Consider the following 23,350-nt stretch of genomic DNA (forward strand, 5'->3'; position numbering starts at 1 on the left):
TTTTTTCTCAAAAATTTCGAACCATTTGATATTTCAAACTCTCGATAATTAATTCGAAATATTTTAAAAGTCCTACGAGTTTCGAATTAACGAGAGTCGACTGTAGTTATTTTACATGGTGTATAAACTAATATTGAAATAAGTTAACGGAATAGAAATATCATGTAACTATTATTTATTCTGTGCCTGAGGTTCGCTTGGAAAAGTTGTAAACCTTGTCCCAAGATTTGGCATAGGATTTGACCTTCCAATGCAGAGAGGCAATCAGGCTTTATTGGGACTAGTCTAGATTATTTACGATATTTTCCTACACAGAAAAGCGATTGGTAAATATCAAATGATATCATACAAGTTCCAAGTAACTGAAAAAGGTCGCACGACTTATCGCTAGGCCACAAACGCTTCCCGCTCCGTTTTCGTATGGGGAACCCTTAAAACGTTAATGCAAATGCAAATATAATATATTTAATACCTACAGAAAATTTCCCACGAATTGACCTAAGTACCCAGTTTACCTATATATTCTTTTATTTACCACTATGATGGCAAAACCGTGCAACCCGCCTGTTGTGAAGCGGCCTAACAAAGATTCATTGTGTTGGTTGACACAGTATACAAGGTCTTACAAAATTCCATGAGTAATTATATTAAATAATAATAATAGTGTCGATTATCTGTAATAAAGACAATTGTTATACATGTGTTTAAGCTCTTACTGAACAATATCTTATTACCTTAATTTATTAACGCAAAGGCCGTAATACCACAGCCAAAAATCTCTCAAATATAATAAAAATTGAAAGGAAGTTAGGTACTCCTGACTCGATCTTAAATGTAATTCGGAGCAGCTTTCAATTTAATCTCTTGTAAACTCAACAAAGACTTTCGATACTTTATTTATTTTTTAACTAAAACTTTAGCAAAATAAAATAAACTAAGGATATAATGTAACAAAGTGATTCTTTTAAACGGAAGAGCTTACCTTTTTATAAACCAACAGCAACAAACTCACTGACGCTTTTACTTAATGGTAAAACACGGACACTATTAAGAATCGTGTATGAATGAAAATATAAAGGTAAATATATTTTCAGGTTGAAAGAGGTTCACTCGTTGCGGTCTACGATCAACATATGAGTGTGAGAGGCTTGTGGCTCCGAGACTGCTGAAATACAGGGGGTGAGGCCCCCCTTTAACCTTCACCACGCCTCACCCGACGTCTGTACAAAGGGACAAACAAAAATATCTACGTTACAATTTTTTTAAATATTTATTACGATATTTTTATTTCCGATGATAATAATCCGCATACATTAAAATAATTACATATTATAAACTACTTCACGTTAGTTATAAAACTAAAACTCTCCAGCATCGGATATCCAAATCATTACCTATAGAAGACGATTTTCTTAGGTGTATTTTTAAATACTTACTATGATGTAACTGTAACCAATTACACTTTTTTTATTAACGAGCACGTGTACCTAAATAAAACTTTGTTTATTCATTGAATAGAATACACCACTTTAAAATTTGCACCACTGCTTTTACAAATCGGCAAGTACTAGTGTTACTACATTTCATCTAACCTTAAGTTTCGGTGTCTCATTCATGAGGTAGGTACTCTAAATCCTCATACATACATTTGTACAGTCACCACACGGGATTGTTATGCCATTTAGGGTTCTTGCTATATTGGAAATTGGGCCCGATTCGGATTTTGAAATAGACATCTATTAGATATCTTTTAGACATCACCAAGATACGATTGATATCTAAACTATAACGTATCTAGAATGGATCTAGTACGTGTCGTCTCTTGTGAATATCTTGAAGTTCGAATACAGCAGATTGTATGGTGTAAGTATTGAACAGCCAATTTAGCTAGGACCCTAAATGGAGCAACAATCGCGGAGCGAGCGTGATGGTACGTGGGCAAACATTTACCTAAAATTTAGCCGCCTGCTCCTAAAAGACGTTTGTTTGTTGATGTCGTTAAAAAAATTGTAAGAAGGAGCTTTTCACTCAAGGAACCCTTAGGCCAAGGGTGCACTACGATTTTAAATTTTGCGACACGATTTTAGAATCGTCCTATAATATTTTTGTCGTATATGCGCGCACTGACACATAAACACATACGTTGCACTTCTGTGACCAAATTATCGCACGACATAAAATCGTAGTGCGCGCTTGGCCTTATAGGGTTACATATCAGAATACCGAAAATCGATTTACCTAATGTTGAATCACCTATGCTCGTTTCACCTATTTTTTTAAATACCTAATGATCAATTAACCTAAGCTCGTAACACCTAATGAACGCATTACCTAATGCACGTTTCACCTACATTTGTTTTACCTATGCTCAGAGCACCTATGGTCGATTTACCTAAACTTGATACACCTAATGCTCGAATCACCTAAAACCGATTTACCTAATATACGAAATACCTATATCTAATATACCTAATACACGAAACACTTAATGTTGATATACCTAAATGCACGAATTACCTAAAGCTGATACACCTATTGCTCGAAACATCTAAGGTTGATATACCTAATGTACGAATTACCTAAAGTCGGTGTACCTAATGATCGAATTACCTAAAGTTAATATACCTAATGGACGAAATACCTAAATTCGATACACCTAATCAACGAAATGCCTGAAGTCGATGCACCTAATAAACGAAATAACTTACATTTCATAAACCAAATAATTCAATTGGCTACATATTTTTTTAAATACATAAATACAATAATTTAATATAATACAGAGTCGAGATAGGTGCGACGACGAGCAAAGCGAGGAGGAGCGTGTTAGGTAAACTGTGACCAAAAAGTGCCAAAACCACCTTCCATTTCATCGTCATAATGTTAATGACTGTGTCTGTTATTGGGTTGAGTTGCCACTTGATCATTCGGCAAAATGATAGGTAGTATGTGCTAGGTATATCGACTTTAGGTAATTCGTTCAGTAGGTATATCAACTTTAGGTATTTCGTTCGTTAGGTCTAACAGTTTTAGGTATTTCGTCCATTAGGTATATCAACTTTAGGTACATCGTTCATTAGGTATATCAGCTTTAGGTATATCGTCCATTAGGTATATCAGCGATAGGTGCTTCGTGCATTAGGTATAATAGCTTTCGGTGAAATGTGCATTCGGTATATCAGCTTTAGGTGAAACGTGCATTAGGTATATCGTTCATTAGGTGTTTCGTCCATTAGGTTATTTGAGCTTAGGTATTATAAACTTAGGTCAGTAAATGTTTAGGTTAAATGATCGTTAGGTAAATTAAAAATAGGTGAATCAAGCATAGGTGATTCAACATTAGGTAAATCGTTTTTCGGTATTCTGATATGTAACCCCTTATAGATTAACCGTCTGTCTGTCCGCCCTCGGCTTAGCTCACTGACTGTTAGTGCTAGAAAGCTGCAATTAGGCATGAGTAATAGCATGTAATAGGTATAATATAAATCAATCACGCTGATAAAACGGTAAAATAAATAAAACTTGAAAACATTTTTTTAGAGCTCCCCTACTACCTACACGTTAAATTCTTTTTTTATATATAAGTGTATCGTTGGATAAGGTATTTCAAATTTATTAGGGGACTTCAAAAACCACGAACCATGGTTCCAAAATATATCAAAAAAGTTTCAATGAAAATTAAAGCGAATATTGTCGGTTACACCATTTTCGAGTTTTCGCAAAAAGGTGCTGCGAAGATACTCCAGTTTGCTTGTTTTGCAGGTACCTATATAATATCTACTAATAGCCCCGTTCAAGGCTGGCTGTTGTGCCGGACGGGTAACTACGGAACCCTACACTGAGCATGGCCCGACATGCTCTTGACCGAAGTTTTAGATTAATTTTACCATTTCTTCATTCCATTCCGTTACCTTGTATATCGGTAAGGGTGTTTGTGACTTGGGACACACTCGCTGAAGGGGACGATCCCTGCGGGGGCGTCCTCGCTCGGACAAGGTTACGCAACAAGTTCAAGTTTCTCTGCGCATGACAATTACACCACAACATATATAACAAAACAATATCTAGGATTGGATATACGTACACGTACGTACATAGGTATTTTTTATATTTCAATATATTTATAACGTATAAGTACTGGGCTTTACTACGGGAGTGCGACACACGCTTGTGCGAAGTATTGTTAGTGCGACGTATGATTAGGCGATGTACGATTGTACGACATGTCATTTGTGGGAACTATTGTTCGTGCGAAACATTATTAGGCGATGCACGACTATACGATGTGCCGTTTGAGCGAATCATCGTGTGTGCGAAATATAAATCAATAGGTAGGTTAGGTTCGTTAGGTAGCTTCAGATGCCCGAAGGGCAAAGCGCCCAGAAATAGGAGCCCCGCGAAGCGGGGCTCCGTCTAGTTCAGTTGTAAAGGAAATGTTTTTTGAGAAGAAACAGTGTAAGTGCTGAGACCATGTTAAAAATAAATTACCCGTAGACCCACAAATACTGTCGTGCACTAGAAGTATTGTCGAGCCGTAATAGTATAAAATACTGCCGGACTATAGTTTGGTCGAATAGTGATATGTCGCACAATATCACTTCGCAGAATTGCAGTGTCGTTAAAAAAAATATGTCGCACAATCGTGCATCGCGCACTTGGGGTCGCACTTATGTAATAATCCCTAAGTACTGTGGCTTTGAACTCGTATGGCGCAGACGCAACATTTAAAAAAATGGAGTTTGTTAGATTTTAAAATCAATCCTAAATCGAAAATCCCTAATAATCCCTATAATCATTTAAATATTGATGAATTAAACTAAACTTTCGTTAAAGGCTAATGTTATGTATATATTAATATTATATAATTCCTTTCATATAGGTATTTGGAAAAATCTAGCCCGGGATTAGAACGACCCCATCCCTCTCAAGGGCATGTTACAAGTTCAAACGTCTCAATGCCAATTTGCGAGTGCGTACGTTGCGTAACGAGCATAACGAGTTTTTGTATTTGCAAAGGGATTAAAGATTAAAACATACCGACCTACTCTAGGTAGGTAGGCTTGCTGTAGGTCAATTAATAAATAAATGGAAACAATTTTACACAGGTCCATAGTCCCAAACTAAGCAAATACGACGTTATTTTGTGTTTTAAAACAAATTAAGTAAGATACTCGTATAAATAAGTTTTATTTCTATATTTTAATGTTAAATAAATAATTAAATATTAAAAAAATAGACTTAGGTAAGTGCCTAGTGAACACCTCATACAAGAATGTCAAAGCTCGAGGATTAAAATGTCTGTGTAAGTAAACCCTTTTAACACCGATTAGTAATCTTGAGAAGGATGCAACTAAGTGCCTATCTATATGTTACATTCTTCCGAAGTGGTGGAAGCCCCTGGCGACGTGAGAACGTGACTAGTGCACAACAAGGGGCTGGAACACGTGCTGGGTTTGCGCGTGTTACGCCTTACACCCAATAAACAATTACATAATTAAAAAACTAAGAGTTTACAGACGGATTTTTATTTATTATTGTGGATAGACTACATATATGTGATTAGGTAATGGAATAATAGGCCCTTTAAACAGTACCTAAGTATAAAATACCTATAGATATATTATGTGTATGATACACTTGAATTTTTGTGTTAAGCATGTTCTTAAACCTACATTAAAAAAAATTACTTAGGTACTTGATTAAGTACTACTTAGGTGATCACATTTATAATCGCGTCATACAATTCTTACCATAACGGAATTAGGTTTGATGTAACTATTTTTACTAGAACTATCCTGTTGCGAACGCAACCTTTATATTTGTATAGGGTCTCAGTACCTATATTCCTGGTGCAGTGGCTAAACGCGGCCGTCGGGCTCGGCTAGTGTTCGGAGGCTTTTTCTTGAGCACCAATAGGGGCGCTCCACATACTTTGTATCGCGGCCAATTAGAGGCACATAAATTTAAACCACCTTTTGTACTCATCAAATATTGCAAATCACTCTCTCATCAGCCTTCATACAATAACTACACCACTTCTACATTTAACCGTTTTGGCAAGAACCCTTGTAAACCAGTACCTTGGAAAATTATATCAGTTCACTAAGAATTGAAGCTTTTTATTTGAGTCGTCGAGCTCCTGACCTGTACGGCGACTACAATCCCATCATCTTTAATCTAATTTGCAAACGTGCAGAATCGCGTGAGTGAATAATAGTTATACTTAGGTACTTTACTCGTATGTGCTCAATGTTTCGCACGCGAGCGATCACGAGGAAACACTGCGGGCCTTTTACCAGACAGCTTGAAATAGGAATTGGTTAGGTATTATAAATGTATTATGTACAATAATAATATTATTTTAGATATATTATTATTGATGAAGGGGTGTCTGTTTAATGAATTGCTTTGCGTGTGACATTTGTATTGAGAGTTAATTTTTAAGGTTCCGTACCCAAAGGGTAAAAACGGGACCCTATTACTCCGCTGTACATCCGTCTGTCTGTCACCAGACTGTAACTCATGAACCGTGATAGCTGAAATTTTCACAGGTGATGTAGTATTTCTGTTGCCGCTATAACAACAAATACTAAAAACAAAATAAAGAAATATTTAAATGGGACTCCCATACAACAAACGTGATTTTTTGTCGTTTTTTGCGTAATGTATGAAATCTTTATTTCAGGCAACTAGTAGCCCATACATAAATACCTACTTTAAAACTAGCATACATATTATATAAATATAACTAAACACTAAAAATCACATTATGATTGCGATCCATTACCCAACCCCGCTGTGTCAGGAAGCTGGCCGCGGAACCGCCGAAACTTGACACCCTTCGGCCAAAACTCCTCCTTGGTGGATCGCTAGATGTTCAGTCGGAACGGTCAACACAAACGAATTAAAATTCGCATTGTGTCGAGATTCCAACTTAGCGACCCTCAGGATGAATCCGGTTTTTACTTTCACGTACTTTACGATATCATCGACCTTCGTAAGGTAGTGTAGACGGGACACATACAGCAGCGTCGACGGTGTTGCAGGACGCAGCAAATGGTTGGGTCCGGTCGGTGCGGTATCGCACTGATTCTGACGAGCTGGGTTCCTTCTCTTCTCCACCATCTTCGTCGCATCGCGACTCCCTTAGAGTCGCCTGTGATGTCCTTGACGTCCTTGTGAACATGTTCACAATGTATTGTACGTAATGTAATGTGTGTGTAAGTAATGGTACGGAACCCTTCGTGCACGAGTCCGACTCGCACTTGGCCGGTTTTTTTTAGGCCTCATAGCCAAACAGGTAGTAAATAATAAGTACCCACCTATTATCATGCTTTGTGTCCAGTTCATCACCACCGGCCATGGGTTATGAAATGTTTTTTTTTGCATTTAATTAGTAAGTATTAGGTACTTAAATGATAAATAATTACTACATTACATAACTACACATTACTAAGTAGCGCTTAATGCTACGGCTGTTGCTTTTCACATGACGTTACGAGGGTAATGAGAGGATTAGCACATTATATTATAATGACATATTTATATCAAAGAAATAACAAGGCTAGTTTAGTAATCTAATATGCCTGATTACAAATTATGCCATCGAAATTACCGTTATCGCTAATAACACGCGACTAGCAACAATTTTCTAATGATACTTTAACGTGGATATGCTTCTAAAAATCTTTTGTACCAAAGTGTATGGAGTTTTACCAGATGCGTCCACATTAACCATAACGTACGTATGATGCTAGATAAATAAATTATTCTCGTCATCGCTGTTTATTTATCACGACATTCTACCCTAGCCATGGCAAACATGAACACGTCTGAAAGGCGAGCGCCCCGTGCCTTGTAAGGGAAAATTTTAACAACCTTATCTATGTACATATATTCCTTATCAGAAATATGGACCTACTTTAGTGCATACCGCTATTTTTTACATTAATAATTAATAAACGCAGAATTTAACAATGTACGCGTCTAGCTAGGTACTCACTACGTAGCATAGTTTAATGTATTTACTATACTTTTTTGCAGACCCCTAGACGCTTTGTCCATCGGTTACATAAAAATATTAAAAGCATTTCTTACAATAACAGCTTCCTGGCCATACCAAATAGCTGGCGGCAAGGTTCACCCCTTGTACAAGTACTATGGCCGTTGCATCGTAATACCCGCCGGAGTTACATCCATCAGTTTAGAAGTATGGTTCCTGATCGACAACTTCAATGTTTTATCTCTCTTTGAAGTGGGTCAGATGTATTTGACATTATTTTTTGCTGCCTTGTCAATAGTAAGTATAGTTAGGTACATTTACATTTTTATTCTGAATCAAAGTTGTGTTTGTATCAATTTTTTTTGTCTCTAAGGTTCGAACGTTTCTTCCACTTTACTCTCGATACGGAGAACTAGTGGAACGATTCCTGCTTTCTTTTCATCTTACACATTTCAAGCATAAGGGCAGCTACCACCTTAAGGTCAGTATCTTGCATATACCTACCTATTCTTTTAGATAATATTTTTCACATATGATTATGTTTCTTATACTCAATTAAAATCATTTAAATTGAATTTATTTTCAATTTATTACCAGATCTATGAGAAGTTTGAATGGGTTTCCCATCGCGTTGTAATAATAACAATGGCATTAGGGATGTTCTGTGCCGTCGTATACAACATGATTCCCATCATCAACAACATCAGCAGCGGGGCATACAAAAATGACAATAAGACCGTCGAGTTGTCCGTCTACTTCTCTTACCCAGGCTTTGATCCTCAGGACCACTATAAGTTTGCCACAATCTACAACTTCTACATAGTTTTCGTATGCGCCATTTTAGTTGGTGGTATAGACATCCTCATGTCGTTGTTCGTTATTCAAATAATCGGGCATATTGAAGTGCTTAAAAATAGTCTGCTGACCTTTCCTGGGCCCAAGAAGTCCACGGATATAATAAACGCACACTTTGGAGGAAAAAAGCAGTTTTCAGTTATAACAGCTCCAATGTTCACCGAGGAAGAAAATCTTGTAATTAAGGAAAAAATTAAAGATTGTGTTAAACATCATCTATTTATTGTCAGGTAAAATATGGATTACCTATTGATACCTAACCAGTAACAGATTATTATATTTTGTAATTTTATGAATAGTTTTACAGATGACATGTCGGACTTTTTTGGACCAGTGTTAGCTATTTACTATCTCTTTCATCAAGTATCGGGATGTATATTGCTTCTAGAGTTATCAGCAGGCGTAAGTTCTTTCACTTCTTTTTCCAAGTCGAATTTTAAAGCAGACTTTACTTAAATATTCCATGTTTTATAACTATGTAACTAGTTATGTTATTCAAAACGTAATTATTGTGTTTCAGGACCCAGGTGCTCTAACCAAATATGGCCCCCTCACAGTAACAATCTTCGGACAGCTAATTATTATATCAACTATTTTTGAAATAGTTAACACCAAGGTACGTGGTTCTTTATTTTAGGTATGATCATGTTAAAAATTGATATCTGAGGATTCAAAAGGCTTCTTAAAAAATAGGAATATGAAGTAAAAATTGTAAAAAATGGCCGCTATCTTAAATTCCCTTTGTCCCGGTCATAATGAAAATTGATATAGGTATGAAGGATCTGAAAGGCCCTTTAACATAAATACCTAATAAATAAACAGCAGCCATTTTGAATTACCACACTTTTATTCAGTCGCGTCGAAAATTGAATAGATGTCTACTCTTTAATTATCTATTTCATTTTTGAGTCTCACTCTGGTCTAGACGTGTGCGCCGATTCAAAAATGATCGGCGGCGGCGGCGTGTTTTCGGCGTGAAATCGGCGTGACCTTGACTTTCAGGTTTCTTAAGAAAAATCATTAATTAGTTGTTTTTCTTGAAAATTTTATCAATCCAGATTGCTGGTGAATGAAATACGTATTGTTTTGAATAGACTGTGATTAAAATAGGGTTTGTAAATGAATATAGCATAGCTATAATAACTTAAATTTCTCTAGCAACTGGCTTGCATTAAGGGGTTACCTGGTCCCAATGACCTTCGATTCGATCGGTAACTCTCAATTTTCTCATGATTTCATTGGCGTATCGTATTAAAAATGACGTACATTAACAAAACAGAACTCCAAATATCCTTGAAGTTTGCTAGACACAGTGGACTGCTACGGCTTTTATTTATTGGTTTTCTTGTCGTACAAGCAGGAAGCACCAGGCTCACTGAGACGTATCTTCTTTTCGGCATCATACTGGAATATTGAAAAGAAGAGCTCGTACCAAGCGCACTTTAGTTGCACGTCGAATACCTCTCTTCTTCCAGATCTTGTCTAGGTTAGCCTTAGCCATAGCATCTCTTAGCCATGCCAGCTTTGCGGCGTATCTCGGCGGTGCAAGCACAGGCACTGGTTATCAACCCAAGATATAGACTAGCTCGCTTTTTCGTAATCGCCTTACTTTGGCTTTGGAATGGTTGATCTTAAGACCTCTCTAGAACTTTCATCTTCAATTTTCTTCAGAAGAGTCACCATTTCGATGTATTTCTTGTTGTTAACCTTTTAACCGCCAGCAATTTTTGATCGAGCGTGCTCGTGTCGCCACCGACAGTAATTTTACCACGCAGAGTAAGGTTGGCAAAGTTACGGGAGTTATAAATGTGCTGTAAAAACCAAATCAGATCTTTGTCTTATTTATCAGACTGTGGCGAAATGAGCTGGATATGTAATGTCTTATATATCAGACTCTTTAGTTAAAGGGTTAAAGGTTTAATCCCGTCAGGAAGGCGACAATAGTAGCACAGTTTATTACAAGAAATAGCATCGAGTGATATGATAATGTTGCTTTACCCATTTACTGCTTGCACATTTCCGCTGGGCAAGCATTTGCGCTGTTCGCCAGATTGACAGTGAATCGACAGTGTTGTTACTCTGTCTCTCTCTTCTTGACATTTTTAGCACATGACTTTTTTTTGGAAAGTCTAGGTCTCGAGAATTTTCGCACACCAACGTTCTCAGATTTTTGCTTGACTCCACTACATGAGCCCTGTTTTCGTTGCCTAAAGTCTATTTTTTTATTCGGTAGACTAAAATGACGTTTCATAGTATGAACATCATGTGACATTTCATACTATGAAATGTCATTTTAGTCTACCGAATATAAAATAGACTTTAGTTAATTGTAAGTCTTTTTATGATGGAGCATTCTGCCTTCGTATGTGAGGCAATGTGAATTCCCAATTAACAGGACCAATCCTACTTCATAATTATCGCTCCATCTTATTGAATACTTAGGATTACTCAGTTACTTTACTTGGTATGTCAAATAGTTTATGCAACTTGGTTATTCTGTTTCATTTAATTAATAATTGATGTATATTTGACAACTATATTATACAAAAAATCCATATTCTAATCCAAATGCAAATTAACAACATTCAAGGTCACGCCGATTTCACGCCGACCATTTATCGGCGGCGGCGGCGTGGCAAAAAATGCCGGCGGCGGCGGCGCGCCGGCGCGGCGCACACGTCTACTCTGGTCTCACTGCACCCACCTTGACCACAGATTAATAAATAGTTACTTTGACGCATTTCTGTTTCGCCCTATGATTGACTGGTAGATTGCCTAGAGGCATTAAGTCCGCCTGTTGTACCTACTTTTTAAGTGCAATAAAGTTTTAATATAAAAAATATAATAATGTGAGCCTATATGCGTCCCACTGCTGGGCACAGGCCTCCTCTCATGCGCGAGAGGGCTTGGGCTATAGTCCCCACGCTAGCCCAATGCGGATTGGGGACTTCACAAAGTTTTAAATAAATAAATATATAATATCTATATATTAAATTATATTAATATAATTATTTATTATTACTATTTATTTATATAAAGCTGGGTTCAAATCTCATTAGAAATAAAACTGTTGCATGGGCTTTAAGAGCGAGCTCCTTGCGACAACGGCATACTTAATGCCGTGGGAGGGCATGAACGTGTCCAACCGGCGCTCCGTGTGCCTTCTGCTGCGTCGCCTGCAGCAGCCCATCGCCGTCCGCGCGCTCGGCGTCACCGCCGTCAACGTGCAGACTATGAGCACGGTACGTTGCCGGTTTGTGCACCGACACAGCGCGCCGAGTGAGCATGTCCAACCGGCGCTCCGTGTGCCTGCTGCTGCGTCGCCTGCAGCAGCCCATCGCCGTCTGCGCGCTCGGCGTCACCGCCGTCAACGTGCAGACTATGAGCACGGTACGTTGCCGGTTTGTGCACCGACACAGCGCGCCGAGTGAGCATGTCCAACCGGCGCTCCGTGTGCCTGCTGCTGCATCGCCTGCAGCAGCCCATCGCCGTCCGCACGCTCGGCGTCACCGCCGTCAACGTGCAGACTATGAGCACGGTACGTTGCCGGTTTGTGCACCGACACAGCGCGCCGAGTGAGCATGTCCAACCGGCGCTCCGTGTGCCTGCTGCTGCGTCGCCTGCAGCAGCCCATCGCCGTCCGCGCGCTCGGCGTCACCGCCGTCAACGTGCAGACTATGAGCACGGTACGTTGCCGGTTTGTGCACCGACACAGCGCGCCGAGTGAGCATGTCCAACCGGCGCTCCGTGTGCCTGCTGCTGCATCGCCTGCAGCAGCCCATCGCCGTCCGCGCGCTCGGCGTCACCGCCGTCAACGTGCAGACTATGAGCACGGTACGTTGCCGGTTTGTGCACCGACACAGCGCGCCGAGTGAGCATGTCCAACTGGCGCTCCGTGTGCCTGCTGCTGCATCGCCTGCAGCAGCCCATCGCCGTCCGCGCGCTCGGCGTCACCGCCGTCAACGTGCAGACTATGAGCACGGTACGTTGCCGGTTTGTGCACCGACACAGCGCGCCGAGTGAGCATGTCCAACTGGCGCTCCGTGTGCCTGCTGCTGCATCGCCTGCAGCAGCCCATCGCCGTCCGCGCGCTCGGCGTCACCGCCGTCAACGTGCAGACTATGAGCACGGTACGTTGCCGGTTTGTGCACCGACACAGCGCGCCGAGTGAGCATGTCCAACCGGCGCTCCGTGTGCCTGCTGCTGCGTCGCCTGCAGCAGCCCATCGCCGTCCGCGCGCTCGGCGTCACCGCCGTCAACGTGCAGACTATGAGCACGGTACGTTGCCGGTTTGTGCACCGACACAGCGCGCCGAGTGAGCATGTCCAACCGGCGCTCCGTGTGCATACCTACTGCTGCGCCGCCTGCAGCAGCCCATCGGCGTCACCGCCGTCAACGTGCAGACTATGAGCACGGTACGTTGCCTGTTTGTGCACCGACACAGCGCGCCGAGTGAGCATGTCCAACCGGCGCTCCGTGTGCCTGCTCAATATGCAGACTAAATATGAGGATACATATAATATACTTACCTACATTACTGCGTAAACGGTGTGTTAATTTAACTCAAGCTATTCGTGGGCCGGCCTAAGTAGCTATGCAAGAGTGAAACGTAAGTTATTATGTTATCAACAAATTAAATCTGCTTTATTATTTTTCAGATTTTAAAGACATCCTTCAGTTATTTCACCTTCCTGAAGAACCTGAATTACTAAATGTCAACCGCCCTCAACCATGAACACGAAAGAATCAGAGCTACTTCTACTTGCACATCTCTTGCACAGTATCTAAAAGTTTACTACAGAACACTATACTACGAGAGTGTTTATAATATCTATAATGGCACGGAACATTTACATAATAAAGAAGATATTACCAGAAGACTGTATAGGAGTAATGGTGTTTCCAATCAATCAATCAATTCTCTACTTAAATAAGTACCTACTTAATATGATTCGACAAAATCGTTCTCCTCGCAATCCTTAATAAACTATCTGACGCGTGCAGCGGTTATACTATCATATAACCGCTGCACGCGTCACTTGAGCCACACGCGGTAGCGCGGCTCATCCCACCCCCGCCCAAAGGCCTCCAGCACGTTACAGGTTCAAGAGCAGCAGAAATCCCGCCCGTGTGCGTGTAGGTCGCGTAATACTTCCTTTTTCAATCAATAGGATTAACCAAGGCTTAAGTTAACTACTACATTGGTAGTAGTTAGCCATGAACTTCAATATTGATTGAAGTTCATGGCTACCGATAACCATTAACCTAAACCGATTCAATGCTAGTTCATTGAGGTTGAGGTGGTTAATGATCTTTCAAAACTAATGGAACACATATATTTTTATTTATAAACTGAAATTTGGCTTATTTAATTACACACAATAAATAATTCAAAACTAATTACAATATCATCACAAGCTATTTTTTAATTCATGGATTCGTGTACAAGCTGCAAAATTGCATGGGCAAAATTACAAATGAAATTCAATCATGAAGTGGCCAAACCTGATACAAACGAGCCCTTTAAATAAGTATAAGATCGAAAGAAAGTAAAACTGAAGCCCCACGACACGTGACCAACAAACGAGGCGTTTGCTAGCACGTGCATCCCTGCCGTACCTCACTACACGTGCATCCCTGCCGTACCTACACTACACGTGCCGCTCCTAAACAACAAAAACTTTACAAAACACAGGTTAAACATAAAAAGAGGGAACTTTTAAGGGTTTATTTTACCACAAAGGAACTTTACCAAGTTTATGTTTTAGCAGAAAATTTCGGCTATTAAATATAGGCTATATTCGGTATACCTAATACGCTGAACCAGAATAAAGAGTTTTTATATACGAGTCAGTGACAGTACCAGTAAATTACTTAATAACAGATACATTTTAAAGATTAAAGTACCTTTTGAATACATCAAACTAGTTTATATGTTGCTGGATTCTTCAATCTATGCGTCCAAAGTTAAAACGGCCGTTTTTGTTTTGAGTTTATAGATTGACGAATCCAGCAACATAGAAACTAGTTTGATGTATTCAAAAGGTAGGTACTTTAATACAAGATACAGTACGTAGCGGCCCCCTTTTTTAACTATCTTTCGTTAAATTGAAATAATCGCGATTATTTAGCAGTGGCGCTAGTGTGCACGTTGATGGGCTCTTAAAAAAACGCTCCAAAACGAAAATATAAAATACAGGGTGGATTTTCTTTTTGGGTCAGTGAGGGCAGCTACCAGATCCCGTGCTCCTACGAGAAAACGGTCTTTGAAGACCTTCCCCCGATTTCAAATGAATGAAGGTTGGCTTTTACAGATTTTGAAAAAAACATACAGGGTGCGAGAAAAAGGTCATTTTTGACAAACTTTTTGATGCCAATCGATCCCATTCCTATTGAAGATCAAAAGCTTGTATGGAACCAAAAAAAAATTCCGGCTAGAAAAGCCACAAATCGAGGAAAACTTTTCCCATACAATTTGTATGAAAATGAAAACTTTTATTTTGCACATGCAATTTTTGTATGCCACTCGATTCCATTCCTATCCAGTATCAATAGTTTCATTGGGGTCAACTTTCGATAATGTAGGTACTAAAAAGCCACAAATTAATAAAAACTTTTTCCATAGGTACATTTACTATGGAGAAGACGTGAAATTTTATTCACAATTATCGGTCAATTTCATCAGATTGGCGAAAAATTGTTTCGTCTGGACACAGCTTGAGGCTCATAATACCAAATTATTCAATATTCATGCACGACATGCGTTTTTAGCGTTTTAACACCAATCAACGTTCAAAAATAACTAAATATTTCTTTATATTCTTTCATTATACTTCGGATACCTGTCAAAACCAAACTCAGATAAAAAGTCCCCCTTTAAGTCCCTCATTAATCGTCTAATTTACATTTATTTTGAACTTGAGACTTGTGGACAGGGACACGTAGGCCCACATTCGACTTCGTAGTACCTGCAAGGGTGCAAAGTGTACTCTTCACCAGTAGCGTAGCATCGCCCGAGGTTTAACATATCTTCTAAGTCACACCTGAAAAAATTTGTAGGTGTAGGATACAGGAAGGTAGACAAAGTAGAAACTACTAAGCTCTCAGCTGTATGAAAAACGCAGCAGTGTCTTTTCCATACTTATCCAACTATAAGTTTGGATAAGTAAGGATAAGGAGTTCATTCCACAGCCGAAGCGTTTGCGAAAGTAAATACCTGCCCTGCCCTGGAAAGGCCGACGATATTTAATTTACTAACTTAGCCTCTGAAAGCAGCTGCTGCTCGTCTTCGCTTAGCTCGGGGATGGTATACTGCTCGATGCCGTACCGACCCACCGTGACGGGGGTCGCACAGACGCGCATTCCGTAGCACTTCTCCGGGTCACTCTGCTCCACCAGCGCACTGTCGAGAGTTGAGGGTGTCTCCACTATTCCTACCAAAGTATGAATTCCTTATGAGAAAATGTATGGTGAATATATTAATTTGCAACGACAATTTGCCAGATTGAAACCAATTGTGTCTCCAATCATATAAAACTCCTTACTTTAACTTTAAGACTAGGTATGAAAGCATTTCGCCTAGATTTGGAGTCGGAAGATATCGACAAGAACAATGCGGAAGACGAATAATAGGGTACATTACATGTATGAATTACATGCCCGAAATTCGTAGGCACCTAATATATATAAGTAAGAGATAAAAGCTAAGATTAAGAAATCATACTTAAAACCTTTCATAATGTTCAAAACGAATCTTCCAGTAGAGAAGCCGATAGAAAGATGCCCCTGCTCGTTGTTGCTCTTCACCCTGCAGATAATGTCGTCGGCTTCGCGCACTAGTCGGCTCAGACAGTTCAACGTTTTCTAGATCAAAAACGATTGTGGCATGTTATTTTTTTACATTGCATATCACTAGTGTATGGTTAAGTCATATAAACCCCGAATCACCTTGGGCACATTGCAGTCGAAGGGGTTAGGTTTCGCGGCGGAAAAGACCGGCACGCGCGTGCAACGGCCGCAGCCGCCGACCACCGCCACGTTGGACTTGCTGGGGTCATCGCCCATCATGGAGCTGTACAACTGGTTGGCGCGCATGGCGTTTACAGAGTTCACGCCCAGCACTCGGCGCCGGTTGTACGTGCCGAGAACCTTTAATGTCTACAACAGAAGGACATATGTTTCTTAAAAGTGCGGTACCTACATTCTGCAGTCATTTTTAGAGTTGGTGTTTATAGGAGTGTTGACCGTGCAACGAACGTTCTTCGGAAATAAGTACATAATAAGAGGTTAAATTTTAATTACCTATCATATTCCTCCCTGCTAATGCGTATAATTGGGTATATCGCTAACATATTGAGCATATTTTATTTTTGTTTCCTTCTTATTTCCTGGCTTTACGCCCCCTCTTGAGAAGTGGTCGAGCTGTTATAGCGCTCGGGATGAAATAAGTCACAAATGAACTAACATGCGCGCACAGAGCGTAGTTGCAGTCGACCGGCGGCGCCTGCACGGCGAGGACGGCGTACGGGCAGAACTGGGAGACGGCGATGGTGGTGGTGCGCACGATCCGCATGTTCTTGAAGAACAGCTCGCGGTCCGGCTCATTGCAGCAAGGGGGCAACTCGTAGCAGCCGCCGCAGATCAGCACTACGTCCGCATCCTGAGAGGTAGTTATGTTTTACAAGTTGTTGTTTTACAATATTCGAGATTCCGAGCAAGCGAAGAATGCCAAAAAACCACGAGTGTAGCGAGTGGTTCGGAAAGTTGAATCTTGAGCGTTGCGAGGGTCTTAAGGCAAGAGGGTTAAACAATCTTTGCTAGAGAGTGAAACACAAAATTTTTCATCACACCAACCCGAGGAAAACACTAACTGTATAACATTACAAATCAAATCCAAATGAAAGGATATTAGGATATATTAGGTAGTTTACTAAATATTTATCGTTCCAAATCAACTAACATGAGGAGACAACGTTCTCAACATTAGCATCAAATTACTTTCCCACTCTTGTGGATAAAATGCAACTTTTTCACCTGTTAATAAAGAGAGCCTTTACAAAAAGCTAAGGTGATAAATTTAAAAATAAAAAAAGGTGAATTTAAAACACCCCAAGCCAAGCCAAGCGGACCCCAGGCTCCCATGAGCCGTGGCAAAATGTCGGGACAACGCGAGGAAGATGATGATAAAATTTAAAACACGTTTAAATTGATTTCAAGGCATTTCCCACTAACTATAGCTTTATGTATTTGGTGTCAAGTGCCAAGTCAGGACGTGGATCCTGACGACCACGTGGACCAATGAGCATTGGATATTTTGGATTTTCGGGGAGTAGGTACCTATTATGTACAATATAATATCAAATCGACGATATTGTATCATTCGTATAATATTATCATTTTGATATTTACCAATCGCATTTTGGCGTAGGAAAAGATCGTGAGGATACCGTACTAATTCCAATAAAGCCTAGTCTCCCCTCGCGTCGGGGGAAGTCTGTTAAAAATAAGTCGTAAGTATTTAATGATGATACCCACCAGTCCTACCTAGGTATGAAAATTGTGGTTTACAACCTTATGGCTCGAGATTTTAAACTTTATTTTCTTACCAATCTACTTACGTACATGAATAAGACCGAGACAAAAAGTGATCTCGGAACCAAACAAATCCTCCTTAAGTAGGTACCCTTTCAATGCCAACGGCTATCGTTTGACTTAGGAACTCAGATTGACCTGAAAATACCGTGAACATCAACCATCTTACGTGTAAAGCATTCTTAAGAAACTGCTTTCCCTGATACGCTTCGATCTCGGTGCTGGTGTCGATGTGCGCCAAGTCCGTACCCACGCCCAGCACGTACCGGTCTGGCTCGTCATCGTACAGCGCCAACGTCTTGATCACTCGCTGCTGTTTGAGGAACAACGATACGATTCGACCGACGTCGGTACCTGCCCCGACTATTGTTACCTAGAACATAGAGACATCGAGAAATACCAGACCAAAACACTGATTGTTCGGAAAACTGCGGAGTTTACTTAAGGCCTTCTTCTCAGTGCACTGTACATTTAATTTTTCATTTCATTTCATTTCTGCGGTAGACCGCCTTACACACGATCGAACGTGCGCCGGACCGCACCAAAGTCGCGGGCGTCGCGGCCCGATCGTCTGTAAACACTAGGTACTTACCTATTTAAAGGAAAGGAATGTATCGGCATACAATAGACAAAGGTACGTAAAAGTTTCGTTGTAGCCACTGCGACTACTTTTTCAAAACTGTTGAAGAACTATGCAGATATTTGGTTTGGCTCAGGGTCCACGTAACAAGTAACGTGCTATCTACATGCGAGTAACCTTAACTATTAGTTGCAATGCAACCACAAACCTTGCGAGATGGTAGTCTAGGGTTGTAGCAGCACTTCTCGCATTCTGACTCCAACCGCGCTAAAGTATCGGACATTACGAAATTTTGGAATGTAGCCCGTTGAGTGACATAAGGCGTAAGCCTACGTAGAAATTTTACTTGCTTTAACATTTTTACACACGAAATTTTTAACACTTAAAATTTTTTATGTTTAAATGGTTTTACGAAAAGTGAAAAGATATGTTTGTTAATTATGTCAGTTATACACTGACATTTAAAAACATCTCTATGCGCAAATATTCGCTTCGTGCACGACTGTCACGCAACCTAGCATCCGCACATCATCCGCAACTCTAGGGGAAAACGTCAATTTATTACATCTTATAAAACTACTCCAAATCCAAAACTCAATAACCACTGAACGGATTTTCACACGATTTTCATCTATCAATAGAGTGATTCGTAAAGAAGGTTTAGGTGTATAACTTACTCGTAATATTAAGGATTTGTTTAAAATTGTTGAAATACTTATGACGATGTTGTCGGAAAAAAAACACGCGGGCTAGGAGCTTTAATCGAAAACGCTGCCTAATCCGTTTGAGCTACGAGTATAAGTGCTATAACAATGCAATGTATGGTGGGGTTGTCTCTCTTTTATGAGTCTACAAAAAAGTCCGCGATGGTGTATGTCTATCTTTTAAGGATAACTTACTATAACCATTCTTAACTTCTAGAAAAAGATCACATAATATGTGGCATTTGCAAAGCTTTTTACACGGATACAGCATCAATTATTATCAAATTAATTACGTTAGTTATATTAAACATTTCATACAGATTACAATGGTTACACCATACAATTTAAATGAATATCTCAGGAGTAATCGTAAATTAAACTTCCAGTTCGAGCCATATAACGTGTATGAAATGTTAAAGACTCTATCCTTTTTTAGTTCCAATTTTCACCACTGCATGCGCTGCGATCGCTTTATTTTCCCCCACCATGTACTTCGCACGTAGCCAATACGGGAACGCGGATTCACGTTGACTTAGTACCTACTAAAGAGAATTAAATCACTACGTTTTAGTACCTACCAAAGTACCTACCATGTACCTACTAATAGAGACCGTGCGTGTTGGGTCTGCCATCTCGTGACCTGAATCGAAATCAATTCACGGTTGTAAGCAGGTGCTGCCTCTTACACTTCACGCTGACTCTATTTCGCATACTTAGTAGGGTCTGCCATATCTAGTGGCTTAAATCTAAAAATGGTAACTTAACACTTCGCGCCAATGAATGCCTCTCCCTTTAGGCATTGAGTTAATCAATAATTAATTAGGTAGTTCAATACTAAACTTCCTGCTCGGATCCACGTTCCGGCAATGATAAAAGCCTATTATTATGTCATTATTTGACATATTCCCCTGAATTAAAACATGTTATATATAGCCTGACAAACCAAAAATGTCAGTAAAGAACAAAAATATCTATAGGTATTCTTCCTTTTCTTATGGGTCGCTAGTACCTACCAGGGATGTTGCGGATGCCGACTTTTTGACATCCGCGGATGCGGATTTTTAAAGGCTCACATCCGCGGATGCGGATGTCAAGATAGTACCATAAAAAACGTCAAATATTACATTTTAGTAATTTTTATTTCAAAAAACCGGCCAAGTGCGAGTCGGACTCGCGTTCCAAGGGTTCCGTACATTAAGTCCCACTCACGCTTGACTGCTCATTTCTAATAGGTTTTTTTGGTTAATGACAAAATTACCTAGCAGTCTAGCACTTACGCCGGTGCTAAGACGTTCCTGTACCGACCTGTTCCACATCCGCATTAAATCCGCATCGATTTTATGCGGATGCGGATGTTGAAAATAATGCGGAAGTTCCGCGGTTGCGGATGCGGATGCGGATATTCGCAACATCCCTGGTACCTACTAGCGTAAGACAAAGATAGTACCTATGAATATGTCTGTCTGTTTGATATGATACAAGATACAGTCCTTGGCCAAACTAAAGATGGCGTAACTGTCGTGCACGGGACGAATAGCGACATCATCCCAGGACCAAATAGGGTCATTGCGCTAGTTTACGACTTCCGTTGATGCTCTAGTTTTCGTCCACTTGAGAGTACAATAAAATGTTTGATATTTAATTTGCTACTTGCGAAATATCATTTTTATGTAGATAAATATATTGTTTAGACATTAAGGATAACAATAACTCCAAATTTGTGCAGCAATGTAAGTTTATATTCAAATTTAGTCCAGTGGACGAAAACTAGTGCTGGACGAAAACTAATACCTGCCTACCCTATAACCATGCTTTACAGAGCAAGATATAAGTAGTAGATTGGCCGTTTTGTGCCATGTTCGTTTAAATAATTTGATTAATTCAAGCAGGCAGATTGAAATAAAACCACGACATGTAGAACAGACATCAAATTTAATAGATATAAGTTTCACCTATATATATTTGTTTAACATTCATATTGATTTATATTATATTGTCTACCCATAAACAGGCATACTTGTTATGTATCGATTACAACACGGAGGAATTAAAAATGACTAGAACTATTTAGAGAGTGTAAGCCGCCCAGAACTACACATTTCAACAAGATAAATACCTCCATAAATAAGTACTCGTTTGAACATCGGTACAAAATACAAACACAGGGTAATTTGTATTTAAACTATTTTTCATCATATTTGAAATTGGACACTGCATTGTCCTTCTTTTTTGTCATTCATATATTTAAAAGTAGGTAATGCAATTATGTTTAAGAGCACGTTACTTTTTTCTGGCAAACAATAATGAACCCTAATCTTATTGACATAAGCTTGCAATTCTAACATTATTCAATATGTTATTAGTGTTCGCCGGGTACTTTTATATTTTATAAAGGAAAAAATATCTGTGCCTATAGAAATTACTCGCCGTTTGTTTTTCATACGAAAAATATCAAATAGGTTTAAATTTTAATTAAAAGGGATCCATCGGAAAGCACCTTCGCCTCGACACCAGACAATTTTACCAATTAATTAAATTCCCAGTTTTGACAAAGGAAGTTTCTATACTAAACAAACTATGAAATAAAGGTAACAAACAAATCCAACTCTTACTCTCTCAGTGATAATAACATATGGTTTATAATGCATAATAAATAATATTAATAACGAAGGCAAATAAAATATTTCGGCTGGCACAATATCAATTATACGAATTCTAGATAACAGATCTTTGCTTAGATTCAATGAGTGCGACTTAAAAGTAATATTCAACAAAATAGTAACAACAGTGCATATATATATACACATTTCTTAATAAAAACCATGACATGATTTGATTTCTTCAATACAGAGAACGCAATTTAATCCAAACATAATAACTTTGACTAACAAACATATTTCAGTCATTCCTTTTATATTACTTACACTTAAATACCTAAACATTCGAACTGGCAAAATATCGAAATAGATAAAATATGATGATATGAAAAACGTATTCCTGTGAATATAACATCAAAAGTTTTTACGAAACGTCTAATAATAAATGCGAAAAAATTCTAACATTTTAACGTGAAGTTGCAACGCCAAACGATATGATCTATTATTTTTTGAAGAGCAAATATGTAAATAGCTACCTACGTCAACGTTGATAACGCTCATTTCTAAAGACGTAGGTACTTTGACATAGAAAAGTAGTATAATCAATTTCTTGAATCATGTTTGATAGGAATGTAATCCCAATTCAATTACATAATTAAAACATGAGGATGATGACAACTGATAGCAACTCTATACTGATTAAATATCTGTATAAGACAAGTCTTCTGTTCTAACCAGAAGTAACGCTAGCCTTTCCACATTATCAGTAAAAGGGATGGCAGCGATTGAAACGCTCACAGTGTGGGTATATCTAATGTGTATGTGGTTGGATGTCCCCAGACGGCTCGCACGGGATGGGAGACGACTACTGTACAGCCCTACGGCACCCCACTGCAGCTCCGAATTTAATCTACTCGTACTCGCACTATTCACAACCCGTCGCTCTCGACGCTTAATGTTACAGATCATAAGAAATGTGCCGATCACTTCATCACCCCGCTCAGTTATGTTATTTTAATAG

General features: G+C 39.4%; 2 protein-coding genes across 2 annotated transcripts; one reads left to right on the forward strand and one right to left on the reverse strand.

Annotated features, from left to right (window-relative positions):
• The first annotated feature begins 7,867 nt into the window (after positions 1 to 7,867).
• On the forward strand, positions 7,868 to 12,288 carry LOC134648960 (uncharacterized). The gene is made up of 7 exons (XM_063503666.1): positions 7,868 to 7,887; positions 8,044 to 8,299; positions 8,376 to 8,483; positions 8,600 to 9,087; positions 9,157 to 9,259; positions 9,378 to 9,473; positions 11,944 to 12,288. The coding sequence occupies exons 2-7, from the start codon at positions 8,264 to 8,266 to the stop codon at positions 12,286 to 12,288; spliced, it is 1,176 nt and encodes a 391-aa protein (XP_063359736.1). The 5' UTR covers positions 7,868 to 7,887; positions 8,044 to 8,263.
• Positions 12,289 to 15,764: 3,476 nt separating this feature from the next.
• Positions 15,765 to 19,440, reverse strand: LOC134649043 (malate dehydrogenase, mitochondrial-like). The gene is made up of 7 exons (XM_063503787.1): positions 19,237 to 19,440; positions 18,618 to 18,821; positions 17,322 to 17,516; positions 16,805 to 17,014; positions 16,588 to 16,720; positions 16,116 to 16,290; positions 15,765 to 15,900 (listed from the first exon to the last, which is right to left on the reverse strand). Exons 1-7 carry the CDS (start codon positions 19,384 to 19,386, stop codon positions 15,765 to 15,767), a joined length of 1,203 nt encoding a protein of 400 aa, XP_063359857.1. The 5' UTR covers positions 19,387 to 19,440.
• Positions 19,441 to 23,350: the final 3,910 nt, after the last annotated feature.

Source organism: Cydia amplana, chromosome 1, assembly GCF_948474715.1.
Source record: "Cydia amplana chromosome 1, ilCydAmpl1.1, whole genome shotgun sequence".
Lineage (NCBI taxonomy): Eukaryota > Metazoa > Arthropoda > Insecta > Lepidoptera > Tortricidae > Cydia > Cydia amplana.